This window comes from Arvicanthis niloticus, chromosome 12, assembly GCF_011762505.2.
Source record: "Arvicanthis niloticus isolate mArvNil1 chromosome 12, mArvNil1.pat.X, whole genome shotgun sequence".
In the NCBI taxonomy this organism is placed as follows: domain Eukaryota; kingdom Metazoa; phylum Chordata; class Mammalia; order Rodentia; family Muridae; genus Arvicanthis; species Arvicanthis niloticus.
The window spans coordinates 76,748,266-76,767,247 of NC_047669.1; the positions used below are offsets into that span (position 1 = coordinate 76,748,266).

Consider the following 18,982-nt stretch of genomic DNA (forward strand, 5'->3'; position numbering starts at 1 on the left):
GAAAACACGCATGCTGGACCAAGGTAGGAGTCTGGGAAATCCAGTGTACTTCCTGGAACTGTGATCGCCCCAGTGTTCAGGCTAGCATGAGGAGATTTGACTTAAAGGGAGGTCATGGTCCCCATGAGGGGGGTGGTGTGTCAGGGTGACATATCCCCAGTTCACAGTGTCCTCTCCCTGGAAAACACTCATTTTTCCTCTGGGATCTTGCTAGTTTCCCAGAGGCTTCTTGACTGTGTTCATGTGAGCCTGACTCCATCCACACCCAAGTCTCTGGACCCTAGACAGGACCTCAGTTGCCAGCTCCTACTGCTTCATATGAAACACTGACAAGTCCTTGGCTGTCTCTTGGCCCCAAGTTAACACAAGTTATCTCCTAGAACTTCATGCAGTGAGCCTTCATGCTCACTGCAGCTCCCCTATGTCAGACCCAGACAAGGCACTTCACCAACCCACAAGCCTAGCGGAATGTGCAAGCGAGCTTTCCGAAGACCGACACCACTTGGCGTCTGCTTCAGCTTCCCACTCCCAGAGACCAACTCTGTGCCTGCCATTAGATAAATGTTTTCTTTTTCGTGAATGATATGTAAATTAATTACCTAACTCAATCACCGGATAAGACGTAAAGTATGACTCTGATATAAATATTATATATGCCAGATGCTTCTCTGAAAAATGGCTTCTCATGAAGTGATGAGAATTAGTCATTAACAATTTGGGAATTGCTTTCTCACCCCAAAAGGACAGACTGCACATCAATCTTCCTCTTAACTGAGAGCACAAGGGGCTCCTATCCTAGGCATTGGTTCAAATACTCAAAACTACTACTTAAGGCCCGATCTGTTTCCGATTCCACAGCTTGGCTCCTCTACTGTGGTCTCTGAATGCAGCACCTCTGAATCTCAGCTGCCCTTCAATAGGGGCAGAGAGAAGACTGGCTATAATCCACTGCCTTTCATGTCCAGGACATGTTCCTGGGGTCACGGGCTGGGGTCCTGGGTCTAATCGGGGCATCTGGGAGTCTCTCAGTAAAGCAATCACACAGGGGTGTTAGCGTACCTGGCCTAGTTGTAATTCTTTGCGTGGCTTCGGGATATACTGAAGTATTTGGGAAAATAAAAGCTGCACCCCCTGCAGACAAAAGGAAAGACAAAGCGTGAAGGTCCCTCGTGGTGACTCCGACCTGAGCAACAGTGCCTCCTTGCCTTGCGATGTCAGGGGTGCACCTTGACAATTCAGTGGAGCCCTGCTCAGCCATGGGTGCATCTCCCTAGTGCATTAAATATTATCCTGTATTTACTTATTAATTCTTTGTGGGCTTTTTGACAGAGCCTCACCCGTGTCCCATCAGCAATCTTAGTTTATTAATATCTGTGGCACAGGTATTTATTTATTGCCAATTGTATATAATGCACAAAATGTTTTGACAGATCTTGGAAAGAAGTATATGTACTTTGCCTAAGACTACATGGAATGTATTAAAAATTAATCCACCTCTCCACTCAAATACACGGCTCTCCATAGTTTCTTCAAATCAATGGTCATCTCCCCAGACTAGGAGATTTCCCCTTTGGCATTCAGTCCTTTAGAAATTTATCATCCTTGTCCTTTGATTGCCCTTATATTTAGCTATAATAAAAAAAAAAATCAATGAATTTTGAACTTTTTCGGAACTTTTAGTTACTGTTAAAGAATTTCTAAATGTGTGTAACCTAAGAGCCTGTGCGGCTCTGGGGTGCTTCCTGAGAGGAGATGACTGTACCAAGTTCTTTGTTAACTTTGGCCACAAGGCCATTAGCATATTCGTCTGTTCGAAACAGATCAAGGAGGAGCTCAGAACACCTCACATCACGTTAAAAAAAAAAGCACACTGGTTTGGAACACTGAGGACCAAGGCAAACTGGCTACTTATTACAAACAAGCAGACTGAGGCTCAACTCATAAGATGTTGGACATTTTGAAGTAAAGGGAGAATGACTGGTAAGCTGCTCTCTTGCTCAGACAGGGAGACCTGTGGTTGGGCTCGCTTGCTTGCAAGGGACAAGAGATTTCCCAGCTCTTGCTGCTTTCCTCCCTAGCTGGGGGCTGGTAGGGCATGGTAGGAAACTTGGCTAATCCAGTGGGTGATCAGCAAGTGGCCATGCATCCACCAGTGACACCATCAGGACACGAGGTAGATGTGTACTTGGAACGTGTGTAACACGTTTATACACAGAGAACCCCAAATACACAGAGAGATCAAGGGAAGGTTAATCAGGGCCAAGTGCCTTGTCAAGCCCTGCGAGGCTCGGGCACTCTATAGACACAATCGTAGATAAAACCTGTAGTTAGAGACAGGAAGGCAGGTGCTGGATCAGGGACCAGTTGTGGATTCTCCAACATGGCAGAAGAGTTTCCCTCAGGTTTGCACAAAGTATAAAACAGTCCTTCCACTGCCCTTTGCAAACATACAAATCTGTGCAGAAGTTAAAAACCAAGGCAACTCCAACACCCTAAGCTGTGTGTGAAATACCAAGGAGTCCTAGAAAACACCGCTGTAGGCAGGCAGATGAAGAGCAACAGGTCTGTGGGGCCCTTTATACCAGGGAGCTTTGGTCTCCATAGGCAATGACACTGGTGCACTGGGGCATGCTGGGGAATCACAATAGTACTAAACTTGTGCAGTTGGTTTAAAAAATAAATAAAACCTTTCGAAACCTATGGGTTTATGGTGGAAACAGCAGGAAGTGTTCAGACAGCCGATGGCTTCACTCCGGCATCTGCATTCTAACCGCTAACCTGTGAGTTTTACTTTAAAGCATGCACCTGTACATAGGAACCTAAGTGTGTCCTGGGGCCCGGAGGGGCTGGCATTACCTGTGTTTCTAGCATGCATTAACCGTGGAGAGTTTTGTAAAGCCTTATCAACGTCATCGGAAGTCAGATGTGGAAGGGGAGCTGCAAAACAAAACACAGAGCAGCCTTGAGATAAAGAGATGGAGAGCAAGCTTCCTGAAGAGAGGGATATATATATATGTATATGTATATGTATATGTATATGTATATGTATATGTATATGTATATGTATATGTATATGTATATGTATATCTATCTCCCGCCCTAGCATGGGGGCTGCCAGAACCATCTAAACCCTGTGGTACAGGAAATACCTTAAACACTAAATGGGATGACCTCACACAGGAGAGAAGTGTATGGGTGCCAGGCAATGCCACCAAGGAAGATGCGCCACCCGCTTGCACTTGGGATACTTTCAGACCATGCTTGGAGTTGTCAGAATTAGATCATGCAGCAATCCTTTAGGCCCACACTGCTGATGATCAATACACTACCCGTCCTCTCAATAGAAAATGAAAATCCTCTCCTTCTGTGGTCAGGTTGGATGGGAGGAGGGGCTTCACACTGCCTAGTGGAATGCTAACCAAGCACATCCCCAACAAGAAGAAGCCAAAATTTTCTGCCTTCCAGTTTGGAGCAGCATGGAAGCTAGTGAACACGGCTACTTCTCTGCCATGTTCCATTTTCCTGGTCTTGGGAACCCAGGAGGGGGCTACCACCCTGTCCTCAGGAGAGACTGCATTGTTCATCTACATCATGAAATTCCACTGTGAGGTCCTCTCAGGTCAGACAAGAGGATGCTGGGACCACCCTGTCTGAACCCACTGAGGTTGGGTCTGCAGCCATGGCAACAGCCATGCTTACTCTCTCTGAGGTAGTGGAGATGTGAGAGAAGAATGTCGGCGTTGTAGCTCGGAGTGAGCCTCTGGAAGTCATCCTTGGTCATCTTGCACAACTCCTTCCCGTCAATATTCTGAAATAATAAGACGTCCACGTCGAGAAGGCCATATTCTTTCACCGCCCACTCCAGCCACTGCCGCACATGGTCTGTGCTCCACAGAGTAGGATCTAAAAGGGAAGGAAGACAGACTCCATCAACTCCTAAAGGCAAATCTGATGGCAGCCCAGTCAGCCTCAGAGCAGGTCCCCCCACTCGCACCCCCCATCTCCAGATTGCACAAGCCTGTGGCCAATCTCAGCAAGTCACAGCAAGGGAAACATTGTCCTGGAGAGTGACACAAAAGAGCCAGGCCCACAGATCTCTGTCATCTATGTTGAGGAGAGTCTGTTCTGTCTCTACTGTGGCTCAGTTTCTAGTAGTAATCTATTTTTGCTTTTTGTTTTTCCCTCCCAGCTGGTTTTTTTTCCACTTTTATGTATTCATTAAAAAAACGTACAAGACTAAAAGTCATCCCTTGAAAACTTACTGGTCCATTTATATAAAAGAAGGTTATAAAACATCAAGAGACTGCTCACTGACCCATCCCATGGGTAAGCACCAATCCCTGACACTTAACGATACTGTTATGATTGCAGTCAAAAGCATGTTGTCCTCTAAGAGGTTCCACCCAGCAGCCGACTCAGACAGATGCAGATACCCACAGCCAGTGGATGGAGCTTGGGGATTCTTATGGAAGATTGGGAGGAAGGACTGCGGCCCGAAGGGGATAAGGGACTCCACAGGAAAACCAACAAAGTCAACTAACCGAGATCCTTGGGGTTCTCAGAGTCCAAACCACCAGCCAAAGAGCATACACAGGCTGGACCCAAGCCTCCCCACACATATGAAGCAGACGTGCAGCTTGGCCTTCATGTGGGTCCTGAACAACTGAAGTGAGGGCTATCCCAAAAGCTGTTGCCTGTGTGTGGGATATGTTTGTCTAGCTGGGCTACTGTGTCTGGCCTCAGTGGGAGAGGAAGTTCCTACTCTCACAGAGCCTTGAAGTGCCAAACTGGGGGGAAACCGCCTGCACAGAGGAGAAGGGGAGGGGGAGAGATTATGGGAATAGGGATCAGGAGGGGGCAGCAAGAAGGATGTAAAGTGAATAAGTAAGAAATTAAATAACAAATAGAACAAAGGAGAGAGAGTGCTCATTACAGATTACAAAGAAAATACAAATGGGGCAGAGGAGATGGCTCAGTCTGTAAAGTGTCTACTTTGCAAACATGAAGACCTGAGTTCAAGTCCCAGTGGAAAATACACAAAAGCCCAGAGTTGGGGAAGCAGAGAGACAGAGCCCTGAGGCTCACTGGTAAATCAGCCTGACCTATTTGATGAGTTCTAGATGACCTCCGGCCTCCACGTACATACCCAGATATGCACACACATAGACACTCAAGAATAAAATAATAACCATATTTGTACAAACCACTAACCAGGGAATATGATATAAAGTATAGCTGAGTCAGACCTACCTCTTACAGCTAATTTGGCTCAAAGGGAACCATCAGTGGGTTTTCTCAAAGAAAGAGGGGATGGTAATGGAGGCTGTGGATGGAGAAGGGGCATGCAGATGGGCCACGAGGATGAGGGATAGAGATGGAGGTGGCAGATGAACATGGCGGATGGACGTGAGGGCTGGAGATGGCGGATGGACGTGAGGGCTGGAGATGGCGGATGGCAATGGTGGATGGCAAAGGCGGATGGAGATGAGGAATTGAGATGGTGGATGGAGATGAGGAGTAGAGATGGCGGGTGGAGATGGAGGATGGAGTCACATGGAAAGGAACAGTTAAGCACCTTGGTAAGGAGGCCACAGTTTACAATGTGGAATTCAGAGGCATTAGGAATTTCTGAGGCATTGAGTGGTGTCTTTAATTACACCAAGCACAGAGAGCTCACTGATGAGAGGGGAAGACTCTCTTGGGAGTCAGAGAAATTCGTGCTTGGACTCTCTGACTGGGTGTAAGTGTTACCTTCTCTGGAATTAGCCTTATTTTCCTATGGCTAATTAAATGAACGCTTGCAATGAGGGGTGGGGGAAGTTAGTAAGATAAAGTGTGTAAAAGCGCTTGGCCAACAGTAACAACTGCAGAGATGAAATCGTCCCCAGAAGAGGTTTGCACAGTCAACTCTACTAAGATGAATAATCTATTTAATTTCCAGGGCTGCCTCTTCCTTTGTACACAAAAGTCTGATTTATCTCTTATTTTAAGAGCTTTTCGGAGGTGCTTCTGTTGAACAAAACATGAGCCAAACGGAGATAAGATAAGACGCTATGTGCTCAGCCTCCTCCTGGAAAGTAGAACTGTTTTGGAAATAGCCATGACATTATGGTTCCAAGGGACAGTAAAAGGGCAAGGAGCCACATCATGAGAGGGAGTGGAGACCCTCCACTCTTTTCTGTATCTTATCAAATGTTTATGAACTCTAGATATTAAAGCATCTAAGCACACCATCATACATAATGCCAATGATGTGTGGGAGAGATACCTGTGAGAAAGGCGGGAGAGAGTCATAAAGACACTCTGCTGTGTCTGGTGAGATAACTCAGTGGTTAAAGACATCGGCTGCCAAGCCTGACAATCTGAGTTTGATCCCAGGCCCCGCACAGTTCTGGGAGAGAAATGACTCCTCCAAGCTGCCCCCTGGCCTTCAGGCATAGCTGTGGAGAGCCCCCCATCTACTAAGCAATACATGAATTAACAAAAAAGGAAGACTCTTCTAGTTCCCTGAAACAAGATTCTGATCCAGTTGAGTTCATCGGCAGCCAGAAAAGTATTAACAAATACTGACTGAAATTAGGTAAAAGGGAACTGCGTTGTCAATAACAGACTATACTATCATGAAACACCACCCCTTCAACGGGCATACACTTCCAATTGAGTAAAATCAAACATGATCTGAACCGATGAAAAATGATCAATGATTTTCCCTTCCCAACAGAAAAGCCACTCTTGGCTATGACAAATGTGGAATATACAATAAAATAAAATGTACCTCCTAGGCCATATCTAAGGACTAGTGTAAGCATTTTGTTCACAAAACCAGTTCTGGAGAAAGTCAGCCAATCTATATCTAAGACTAGGGTAAGAAAATAGGACTGAACATCTGGCCTCCTGATATGGGCAGATCCCGCTTACAAAGCAGGTGCAGGAGAGGGTGGGAACCTCAAAACTGCTCAATGCCACAAGCTGAATTTTGACCCCAAGAGGAGGACTTCCTCAAAGCTGTTTCTGAAACTTTCGAATTTCTAATTGATGATTTGTGGTTTATTTTAATCTATCCTTTTGGTACCTGAAAGCAAGGACTATTATAACACTGATTCTTAACACTCTGGCTTGCTAACCTTTGTGATGGCAGAGACCGTGGCAATGGCAATATTTGTAAATGTGCCTTTGTGTGCTTAAAAGTATATATTACCTGTTACATGCAGAGTTATTTTATATATATAAATTTGGCCAGTGACCTACCAATTACTGAGAAAGGTAAATCAAACTCACTCACTGAAATGGATTTGTCAATTTCCTTCCCTCATTAATATTTATTTTTTGAGGTTATGTTACCAAGTAAATATAAATTTTATCATCCTTATGCCTTTTATATGAATTTAATATTAAATAACAAATGTCATTTCCCAAAAGGCTTTCTATCTGAAATCTGATCTGTTGATGTTTTAACTTTTTTCCAGACTTTTATTAGCTTTTGATTAGTATGTGTCATTCCAGCTGTTTACTACCAATTATTTTAGTGTGTGTGTAAAATGTTTTCATAAACACTATATAACTGCTTTGGGTGAGTTATTTTATCATTCCCTCTAGATTTCAGACTTTTTGTTACCCTTGATTTGACTGCTTTTTTCCACATCTTTTCTTAAGATCTTATTTAATTCATTTTTCTCATAATTATTTTATGTGTTCCAGTGTCTCCTCAGTATACCACACACTGTATGTGTGCAGTACTAGCAGAGACCAGAAGAGGGTGTGCGCTGCCCTGGAATTAGAGCTGTGTGCAGTTGTGAGCTGCCATGTGGTGCTGGGAATCAGGGTTAGGTCTTCTCCAAAAGCAGCCAATGCTCTTAACAGCTGTGAGCCATTGTTGCAGCCCCAGATTGATCTATTTCATTTCTACTTTCATCCTCTCTTCCTGCTTTGGCCATTTGAATGTTTTTCCTCTTTATTTCTTGTTATTGTTTAAAATAAATTTGAGGTTTTATCATCAGAATTCTATTTTTCACAAATAACAGAAGGAATGTGGAAAGCTTCCTTTCCAATCCATTCTCTTACAGGGTGACACTGCCCTTTCACCTTGCCCCTACTCCCTACCTAGGAGGCTGCAATGGTTGTTGATACAATCTACAGTCACCTAGGAAGAGACTGTCTGTGTTGGGGTGGCCTGTGGGTATATCAATGGGAGCTTCTATCAATTGTGTTGATGGACTTGGGGAGTCCTAGCCCCCTGCAGGCAGCACCATTCCCTAGGCACAGGTTCCTGAACTGTTCACAGGTGGAGAGATAGTGCTGAGCATAAGCAAGCAAGCAAGCATGCTGCACCCATGCATTTCTCTCTGCTCCTGACTGTGGCCGTGATATGACAACCCAGCTCCTGTCACTGTGGCCACGCCAAGGTGATAAACTGTAACCTGGAATCCTGATAAGAAATAAAGCCTCTCTTCTTTAAGTTACTTCTTGCTGCAGCTCAAAACCGGAAACTACACTTATTACTTTGTATCCATTTCTCTTTAGATGTACACTTAGCCAACTTTTGGTTAAGCCCCCCTCCCCCATGCCTCCTTTTTTTTTTTCTGTAGTGAAGGATGGTTAGCAATAGACTTGTACTTTTGCTTGAAAATCTAATTTCACCCCCAATTTATATAATAAATTAGACTCATTCTATAGCTTCCTCTGTATTCCCATGATTCTCTACTTCACCTAGAACTTGGACAAGGCCACTGGGCTGTCTCCACTATGCTATCTCCTAACTTTTCTTGGGTGTTTTTATTGGTGTCAGATGGGATTAAGAGTTAACATAGGAGTCACACAGCGCTAGGTTAGAATTCTGGCTTTCCACAACACTTGGTGGAGCATCTTGGGCAAGTCTTTTGGCATTACAAGTCTTCTCAGTAGAATGAGAACAGTGACCCCTGCAGTGTACCTTGGCAGGGACACATTTCCTGAATGCTGTGTCCTAGTACCCAATCCTGTGTAAGCAGCAGATGTTAGCTGCCATCATTTGATTTTGTAAAACGTCAGTCTTACATATAACCCCATGTGATTTCCTCTACCACTACCCAGCCATAGGTTCACAGATAAGATGAACCCTGACTTCAGAGTTTCAGTTCTCTTGTTTGGTGGTTGGCACAGCAGGAGTCCAACACAAGCATACAGAAACATGATGTAATGGGCGAGGTTACCAGGAGTGCGTGGTAGGGTGACAAAGCAAGATGAAGGACTGATTATAGCTTTTGAACTGAGTTCTCTGCAGCTCTAGGCATTGGCTCCGGCCCCACTCTTCTGTGCATCTGATTCTGGGACAGTTGTCTTTATCTTTCTGAATATTTATTTTCCCATGTTTAAAGGGAGCTATTGAACTGAGATTTCCAATCACCTTGCAACTCCCATGATCCTCTGATTCCTGCGATCAAGTGACAATTATCATTGGCACCATGTGCTCTTCACACAACTTGGAATCTACACACACACAGCCTCATCAACAACAAATGCTGGTGTGATCAAATGTGCTGTCCAGCTAACAGAGCCTGGAATGGGGGATTCTAGTCCTGGTCCTCTCTCTGTTTTGCAGTCCGGCTCAGCAATGTCATGTTCAGGGACGCTCCTATCAGCCCTCTGATGCTCTGAGAACTACAAACCCTGTCACACGTAGCCTCTAGAGTCCCCAGTATCTGTTGGTGACTCCCCTGGGCTGACTCTAGGGTAACTCACTCAGCTTTTTCACAATGTGTCAGAAGACCTGGGCTGTTGCAATGCTCAGCCACAGTGGTTGCAGGGAGGTAGCCGGGTCTGCGGTCTCCAGGGATACAGCTTTTAGGATTCTCTGCTGAGATAAGCATCACCTCTCCTATAAAACAACTTTAATCGTTTTCCCCCAATTACACTTTTTATCTTGACTACCAGGAAGCTCAAAGCCACAGCAGAGGCTTGACTGCAACGTCTTGGCCAAGCCTGCCATCGGAACGGCTTCACTCTTTCCTTACAATCCTTTCGTTTTCTCTGTGTATTTTTAACTGCACTCAATCAGAATTTTGATCAGCCAGTAGTCTGGGTCACAAGCCTGCAGCATCTCGTTTCCGTTTTAGAATCAAATGCTACTGTCTCTGTTTAAATAAGCATATGTGTGCCTCGGGGAATACAGAGTAAAACCTAAATGTGGTAAGAGACAAGTGGTCAGGTGTCACAAGAAAAGGAATTTCTTTGCTAGAGAATTCAGCATGCAATGCAAAGAGGTCTTGAGGGAGAAGCAGAGTCTGTTGGCCAAGGATGGGAGAAGGGTACACAGCTGGCCAAACAGCACAGGCAGGGTCTGCACAGCAGCATGAAGGAGGCCAGGGAATGGCTGAGGAAGAGGGATGAGACCGAGGAAAATGGAGGAGGCAGAGGAAAACAGTGGAGGTTGGGCAAGGCATCGCCACAGCTATAAATGAAACTTTCATGACCTGTGTTTGTTTGTTTGTTTTCTCTCTTTGCTCAAGAATTCCAGAACAGCCATCAGTCATAAAGTTCGAGCTCTTGTCCGTTTTCCTGCCACACATCTATAGCACAGGGGTGGGTCTTTCTGACCTCAGCACTCTTTGGCCAGCTCCTAAGAGACTGGCATATGAGTAACAGGTGCTCAATGAACACTTCCTGGGTGATCCAACATGAAGGACTGGCTGAGATTCAACTCAAGGGATTTCCATGTCTGCCATGGAAAAATCGGAGGCTGAGAAGAAAGAATTCAGTCTCATGGGAGCCTTTGTCCATGGCGATGGAACACAGGAAATGCTTAAAATACATAGAGCAAGGGAAGATTACGGGTGTGGCCACTCAGTCTCTGAGCCGCTGATATCAAAGGGTTTGAGCCGATTGTTAAAAAAAATAGTAAGAAAATACTTTTTTAAAAAAAAGTTTAACATTTTGGCACCTATTTTTAGGAAATAAGAAGAAGTATCTTTCAAAAATAATATCAACTGCTAAAACCAGAGGTCCTGTTGCATTCGGTCATCATTTTGAAACTTTTAAAAACGATGGAGAATGTGTGTGTGCCGTCCTCTGTAGCAGCCCCTTAGCACGCCTGAGTATACGCCACCAAAAACTAAATAATAGCCTTAGACTCAGAGAGGTGCAGCCAGCACAGAGCGGTCCTGTCCTTGATGGCGGACACTCATGAGACAATGCTGACATTGGTTACAGCATCAGCTTTGTGTGTTCTGGGAATCCACCATTTCTACACTAGGATCTGTGGCCACAGTCTTGGCAACCCCGTGCATAGCAGACATAGGAGTCAAATCTACTAGGTTTGCGCTGTTGTTAGGTGCCCAGAATATGAGACACAGCTAGTTTTGGGCTCGGTGCCATCTGTCACCATGGAAATCTGAGCTGACACCAAATGAGGCTGAGGAGTGGTCTCTTCCCAGAGTACACACATGATCATTCTGGGTTTTAGCCAACACATCACCTGAGCTACTCAGCACTTTATTATAAAGAGGGCTTATTTTGATGATTTTGACTTTGCAGGTTTTCCGAGATCACTAAAATTTGATGAGGCTGAACTAGAATCCTTACTAGAGGAGAGCTTGTTACTAACAGTATCAATTTATACTGAACTGACTGGTATCCAATTTCATAGACAGCAGAGAAGTGCACACATATTCATGTGGACACACAAATGATGCATACCACATGGCGGTCTCCCTCTCTGTTAAACACTTCCTTTTGTCTACACACCCATTCCTCTCCTCTAAGGTTGAGGCTACTCCACTTTTGTGTATGTCTGTACATACAATGTTTCTTAAATTCACTCTGCCACAGGAAGCAGTGTAAATATATCCAATTATGGCATTTGCACCCATAAGAACATGCCTATGATTACTCTTCATGAGTATTTTCTGGGCTTCTTGGCTACTGAGTTAACTGAAGATGGTGGGTCTCAAAGTCAAAGTTAGTGGAGTAATTTTTCAAAATGAACTCTAAGTCCAAAGGTTCTATCTAAGCACAGAGTTACCGGGTCCTCCATTTGTGTGTGTGTGTGTGTGTGTGTGTGTGTGTGTGTGTCCCTCTCTCTCCATCTCTGTCCCTCTGCCTCTGTCTCTCTGTCTATCTCTGTCTCTGTCTGTCTCTCTCTCTCTCTCTCACACACACACACACCCTCACTGTCTCCCTCTCTTCATCTCTCTCTCTTCTCTCCATCTCTCTCTCCCTCTGACTCTACCTCTCTATTTCTTCTCTCTCTCCCTTTCTCTCTCCCTTTCTCTCTCCCTCCATCCTTCCCTCTCTTACACACACAAACACTCCTCTCTGTCTCTCTCCCTTCCATCTCTCCCCATCTCTATCTCTCTCCCTTTCTTTCTTTCCCTCTATCTGTCTCTCTCTCAAACACACACACACTCCTCTCTCTGTCTCCCTCTCTCCCTCTCTCTCCACATCTTTCTCCCTCTCTGTCTCTCCTCCTTCTATCCCCCTCTGTCCATCTCTCTCTCACTTTCTGTCTCTCCCCTTCCATCTCTCTCCCTTTCTCCCTCTCTCTCCCTCTCACACTCTCTCACACATACACACACATACACACACGCCTCCTCTCTCTGTCTCCCTCTCGTCCTCTCTCTCCCCATCTCTCCATCTCTTCCCTCCTCCTTTCTCCCCCCTCTCTCTTCCCCCCTCTCTTAGACATGAAGGCCAGTATGTAGTGAGAGAAAGAGCAAATGCTTGAGAACTAAGGCTTCTGTTTCACATTGCTGCATACCAGGCAGGCACAACATCTGACCAGCAGGAGTTCCAGGAACCAATCAGACTCAGGTCTGAAGATTTCAATATGAGTAGAATACACCACACCCCAAAGGAGCCTGGGTAAGGAGTGTGGGTAACCTGTGCTACTGCTGAAGGGATGGACAGGAGCTGTTGACCACCTGGCTTCCTGCAATCCCATGGCTGTGCTGCTTGACCATTCAAATGTATGTGAGTATGTGCATGTGCATGTGTGCATGTGCATGTGTGCGTGCATGCATGTGCATGTGTGTGTTCATCTGTGTGAACACACATACCTGGACCTTGACCAATAACTGAAAAACTCACAACTTGCAAAATCATCCACCCCGCTCACTCTTTTACCAATACCATTAACTGAATAACTGCCTACCCGGGCATGAAGCAACCAGCACAAGAGGGTACAGCTGAAAGAAAGCTTCCTTTAGGATGAAGAAATAGCCCTCTACCCAATGCCAGCTGGAGTCCATCTGCAAACGCATCCTTTGGCCTATCCAGTCAGCACTGGACGAGCGCCTATGCCTAAGACCTGCTGACATCCTGACTCGGCTAGACAGATTCTTTGCCTCATTTTCCTCTGAGGAAAGACTCAAGTCTGACCTCACTTAAGAAGACTTTGATAATATCAAAGCACCCTGATGATATTTCAGAAATACAAGATGGCCCAAAGCAGCACTGTACAACATGGTTCCACAAAGCAGTGGTACCCATCATGATTCTACAAGGAGAAGAAGGGTGTGGCATGCAGGCTCTGCTCAGCTTGGTCCTCTATCATATATAACTAAAACTTTCTTTGCCTTAGGTGAAGAAAGCTTCCCTTAGGGTTCCACTTCCCTCTATTCGTGTCCAGCCAGCAATGGCACAGGTGGACTGGGGTCAGCTTCCTTCCAGCTGGAACTTCCCCCATACTGAGGCACAGTGTCAAGCAAGGTGGCCTCAGAGCAGACAGTTTAGCAGCTGTGAGTAAAACCAAATGAGTATATGCCACCTGCTTTCCGATAAATATCTAGAGCAGTTTTGACCCACTGGCACATGGGACTATCACTATTGTGTCCTCTGAAGTTTTGTTATATGTGACAAAACAAGGTACATCCCTAAAGGAGGACCCTGGTGCCCTGATGTCATTGATCCTGATGTATGATAGAGGACCAAGCTGAGCAGAGCCTGCATGTCACACCCTTCTTCTCCTTGTAGAATCATGATGGGTACCACTGCTTTGTGGAACCATGTTGTGCAGTGCTGTTTGGGCCTTCTTGTATTTATGAAATATCATCAGGATGCTTTGATATCATCAAAGTCTTCTTAAGTGAGGTCAGACTTGAGTCTTTCCTCAGAAGAAAATGAGGCAAAGAATCTGTCTAGCCGAGTCAGGATGTCAGCAGGTCTTTGAGGTCTGTTGAAAAGTCTTGTAGTGATATACCCGAAGGGACACCATCTGGTGACACATCGGATAGACCTGTATTTTGCCAGTGTCTCTGCACACTGAACTTCTTGTTTAGAAGATGAGAGAGTCCAAGAGGACGTCATACAATGGGGGGTGGGGTGGGGCAGAGGGAGCTTGACCCTGTTCATTGTTGCTCATTACGAAGATGAGTTGATCTGGAGCAGGGAACAGTGGAGCTTACGAAAGCTTTGCTGTGCATAACTTTGACTACTCTGACAGAAAGTGGATATCTTTTATCCTGCCTGCCTCTGGTTAATTCCCATAGAGTGCCTATGTGGGCCAGACAGAGCATTTGACCCTTACGTTTGTACCTTACCAGAGCATTTGGTGCCTGCATTCCAGTGAGAGGAAGATGGAGTAAAAGAAAGAGCAATGAGGCAGATGGGGACTGAGTGACGTGGGTGGAGCAGAGAGCAGCTCCAGACCAGAATGACGGGTCTATTGTCCCTGACAGAAATTCATAAAGGACAGAGGTGGTCTGTCTTTCCTGGGAATCATGGTTTGTTAACCAGAGCAAAAATCTCAAGACCTCTGACCTGCAGGGACGATCACTCTGCGTTCATTTGTGGTCATATTGGGGGGCGGCATGTGCTTCTCCTCCATGTAGCTGCCGTAGCTCATGCCCACGGTATCCGGGCTGCCCACCATCTTCCCACCTTTGCTCACACTGCATTCATCAGGTGAGTTCCTGTAGGAGAAGAAGACAATTTCTTCTGTGAGTGCGGTACCCAAAGAGCAGGGTCCTGTGAAGTACAGGTCCAGTGACAGGCAGCGTGGGAAGAGGCAGGAAGCATGACAAACGTCAGAATGCTGTTTACACCGAATTCACATGTTGGAGCAATAGGCCCCACATAATGGTATACAGATTTAGCTCAGGCCATGAGTCGAGGCTAGAGATAGTAATGGCAGGAAGAGAGGAAGATGGAGAACCGGGGAGTTGCCTCAGTGAGTAAATTACTTATGCAAACACAAAGACCTGAGTTGGATCCTCAGAATCTACTGTAAGACAAGCCAGATGGTGTGTGTACCTGAATAGACCAGCATGCTGGCATGTGTACCTGGAAAGACCAGTGTGACGGTGTGTGCACCCATCCTAGCACTGCCAAAAAATTTCAGCCTGTCGTTAGCTCTGTGGTTCAGGAAGAGACCTCACCTTTAAAAATAAGGTGGAAAGTGATTGAGAAATACAGCAGATGCTAACCTCTGGCCTCCACAGACACATGCATGAGTGCGTACACCTGACACACACACATACACACATGTACACATGTATAAGACACACAAATAGGGAGAGGAGGAGACCCACCCCTTGTTTCACTCCCTCCATGTGAACATGTAGCCACATACAACCCAAAGAGAAAGCCCCTAGCATTTTAGCTGACATGGAGCCGTCTGACATCTTGTCCTTGGATGTCTCATCTTCAGAACCATGAGTAACAAGGGCCTGGTGTTTCAGCTCAACAGCCTGCACTACTGTGTGAGACCACGCTGTCCCCACACCCAGCTCAGCAGCCTACATACACCAAGCTGCTGTCTGGCTTCTATTTCACTCTTCAATTCCTTCTGAAACTGTCATGTCCAGACTCCTGTGACAGATGTCTGTGAACACTCACAGGGAACAGAGAGTTGGTGTTCATTCTTGCCGGGTGACAATAAACAGAGCTAGCAGCAGACACCAGGACTCATGCAGCTTAGCAATGCTCTCAGGGAGTGATGATGCTTTTGAGACCCCAGCGATGTCCCCTATTGGATTCTGATCCCTGTGCCAAACACAGGATCTAGAGCCGAGGACTCCTGGTGATGGGGGCACAGTCAGGGAGGCAGAGAAGATGGGGGTCTGAGGCAAAAAAAGCCAGCTGAAGAGTATAGACCAGCGACCTGAGTGAACCAAGACAAGGACTTGAAAATGGTGGTGTGAATGGGGTGAGTTGCCTCCAGTGACCCTGAGAACAGGCCATAGAAACCTTTAGTAAGGCAGTCACTGTATGTGCAAAGAGTCAAAAATACCTTTTTTATGAAAAATTGTGTGTGTGCGTGTGCACGTGTACACACATGAAAGTGATATTTCTGAGGTACAAGTCTCATAGTTTAACATCAAGTAAAGAAAACAGTTTGGGGGCTGCGGAGAAGGCTCAGTAGTTAAGGGCACTTGTTGTTCTTGCAGAGGACCCAGGCTCAATTTCCACCACCCACATGGTGGCTCACAACCATCTGTAACTCCAGTTTCAGGGGACCCCACACACTTTTCTGACCACTAAAAGCCAGACTAGGCATTTACATATATACATGCATGTATAATATACATGCACATAAACTAAATATTTTTTAGAAAGGATTAAGAAATCCAGCTTCATCAGAGAACAAAAAAGTATGTCGATGTCTTCTCAGATGGCAGTTAGCCCACAGATGATGGCTAGCCTGCAGATGATGGCTAGACTCTGGATGATAGACAATGGGTAACCTACACAGGAAGAATGGTGGCTAGCCCACAGATGGCTAACCCTGGATCACCACAGTAGTGGCACCTCTGTGTGCTGGTTACATTATCTGTAGTAGAATTTTGGAAACATTTCTCAAGTTCTACCCAACACGTGGGTTTCCATATTCCTGGAAACGTTAGACACCCGCAGACTCTAGATTTTTACTCCAGTGTTGAAAACTTGGCTTCCACCTCCCTAGGGCCCTTGTTCATCTGCTCCAAGCATTGTTAGCTGCAGCTTGGCAGGTAACTTGTAGAATCACATGGTTGCTATGGATTTGACCTTCAAGTTTGAGAAGAGTAAAACCAAGTAAGGCAGGTAGGTGGGTGGGGCTAAGGCAGGTAGGTGGGGCTAAGGCAAGTAGGTGGGGCTAATGCAGGTAGGCGGGGCTAAGGCAGATAGGCGGGTTTATCCTCTGAGCAAGATGGAGCTGAAATGGCATAGTGAAATTCATTTCTCATCCATAGACCTAGACAGGACTGTGGACAGGAAGGGCTGGCTGAGGGCCCAGCGCCCCGGAAGAGTTCTATGGTACCAAGTGCTTTGAATACCTAGCATCACTTGCTAATGCATCCAGATCCACAGAGGATCTCGGTGCTGGCACCGAAGAGACAGCAAGAGCTACCTGAGCAGGTAATGGCTGGAGTTACACAGGGCTGAGGTCCTACTACAACCTGGGAACATACAACCCGACAAGTAGAATGTTCACCGCTGTATCAACACGGAGGTAATTTAAAAATAGTAACCGTCCACGTTCCCACGGAGCAGGGTTGTGTCTTCCCAGAGTTGTCTACACATGCAGGATTTCTGCTCAATGCTATATTTTCCTGGCTTCAAACATTTATCTCTACAAGGCTCATCCTACTATCAAACCACAGAGTATCTTTACTTGAGACAACGTTTCCTGATCCTTTGGAAAAATCCGTCAATGGAGTCAGTGTGAATGTTTTGGTGTTATGTGTCTCAGAGAGAGAAGACTCTTGGGAAAGAGAAGTTAAGGACTTGGTTCTTTGGAAGGAAACTTTTTGACAGTAGGTGGTGCCCAGGGTGTGAGAGCAACATCGGGCATGATTGTGAAGTCTAAATTTACTTACTTGCTCATTCGTTTAGGCAACTTATTGAGCACCTACTGTATACCAGGCACTAACAGTTTTTTCTGTACAGCAAAGGAATTAATAACCTGAAAGTTGAAGACCAGAGAGATGAGGCTTTGGGGGTTCAACAACCTCTTTTCTCATTATCACCTAAGTGTGTGTGTGTGTGTGTGTTTGTCTCTGTGTTTGAGTATTTATATGTCTGTATGTATCTGTGTGTATCTGTTTCTGTGTGTCTATATGTCTGTGAGTGCATGTAAGTATGTCTGTATGTGTATGTATCTGTGTGCCTGCATGTCTCTGTGTGTCTGTGTGTGTATCTGTGTCTGTGTGTTGTGTGTGAGTGTATGTGTATCTCTCTGTGTTTGTCTTTGTGTGTGTCTGTGAGTGCATGTATGTGCATGTCTGTGTGTGTTTCTGTATGTGTGTGTGTGTCTGTGTGATGTCTGAGTGCATGTGTACCTCTCTGTGTATGTCTGTGTATGTTTATGTGTCTGTCTGTCTTTATGTGTCTGTGTGTGTACCTATGTATATTTCTCTGTCTCTGTGTCTCTCTCTGTGTGTAGACCTATGAATGACATTGTGTATACATGGAGGCCAGAGGACAACCTCCGGTGTTAGTCCTCATCTACTTCCTTATTCGAGACAGGGTCTCCTGTAGTTTACCACTGAGCTATGACATCATAGCTGTCCTGGAGTTTCTTAGTCTCCTATCTGGTCCTCTGTCATGGCTTTAGGAACACTGGGAGAACACACACATGCTGCCCCACCTGGCTCTACATAGGTTCTGGGAACTGGACTCAGATTTCCACGTGTGTGGAAAGTGCTTCACCCGCTGAGCCACAGATTAATTTTTTTTATCTGAGGACAAAAACTCCATACATGAATTATGAGAGTTTTTCTATGAAATGAAGTAGATACCCTTACCAATTCTGGATGTAATGGGTCACCATGTTGCATGTTGCCAGTGTGCACCCAATCTATATATAACTATTTAAAACAGAGTCAAAGGCAAGAACAGTAGATGTTGAAATAGGAGAATCACAAGTTTGAGGGCCAGCCTGGGCTACACAGTGAGTTTGAGGCCAGCCTGAGCTATGTAGTGAGACTCGGTCTTGAATAAACAAACAGCAATGGACAGCCTTTAGCCAAGTTACTTTGGTTTTCATGTTATAACCTGCAGGTATAATTCATGTTAATGGGTTTCCAATCTC

General features: G+C 45.5%; 1 protein-coding gene across 5 annotated transcripts in view; it reads right to left on the bottom strand.

Moving 5' to 3' along the window:
- Nucleotides 1-18,982, bottom strand: part of Erg (ETS transcription factor ERG) — a 156,156-nt gene that overhangs the window by 17,577 nt on the left and 119,597 nt on the right. For 4 of the 5 annotated variants that reach the window (XM_034515160.2, XM_034515161.2, XM_076943202.1 and 1 more), the window contains exons 3-6: nucleotides 14,731-14,882; nucleotides 3,700-3,903; nucleotides 2,857-2,937; nucleotides 1,060-1,131 (exon numbers count right to left, since the gene is read on the bottom strand). In XM_034515160.2, coding sequence (XP_034371051.1) covers nucleotides 1,060-1,131; nucleotides 2,857-2,937; nucleotides 3,700-3,903; nucleotides 14,731-14,882 — 509 coding nt within the window. The remainder of the gene's footprint in view (nucleotides 1-1,059; nucleotides 1,132-2,856; nucleotides 2,938-3,699; nucleotides 3,904-14,730; nucleotides 14,883-18,982) is intronic. The other variant, XM_034515162.2, reaches the window with a different exon arrangement.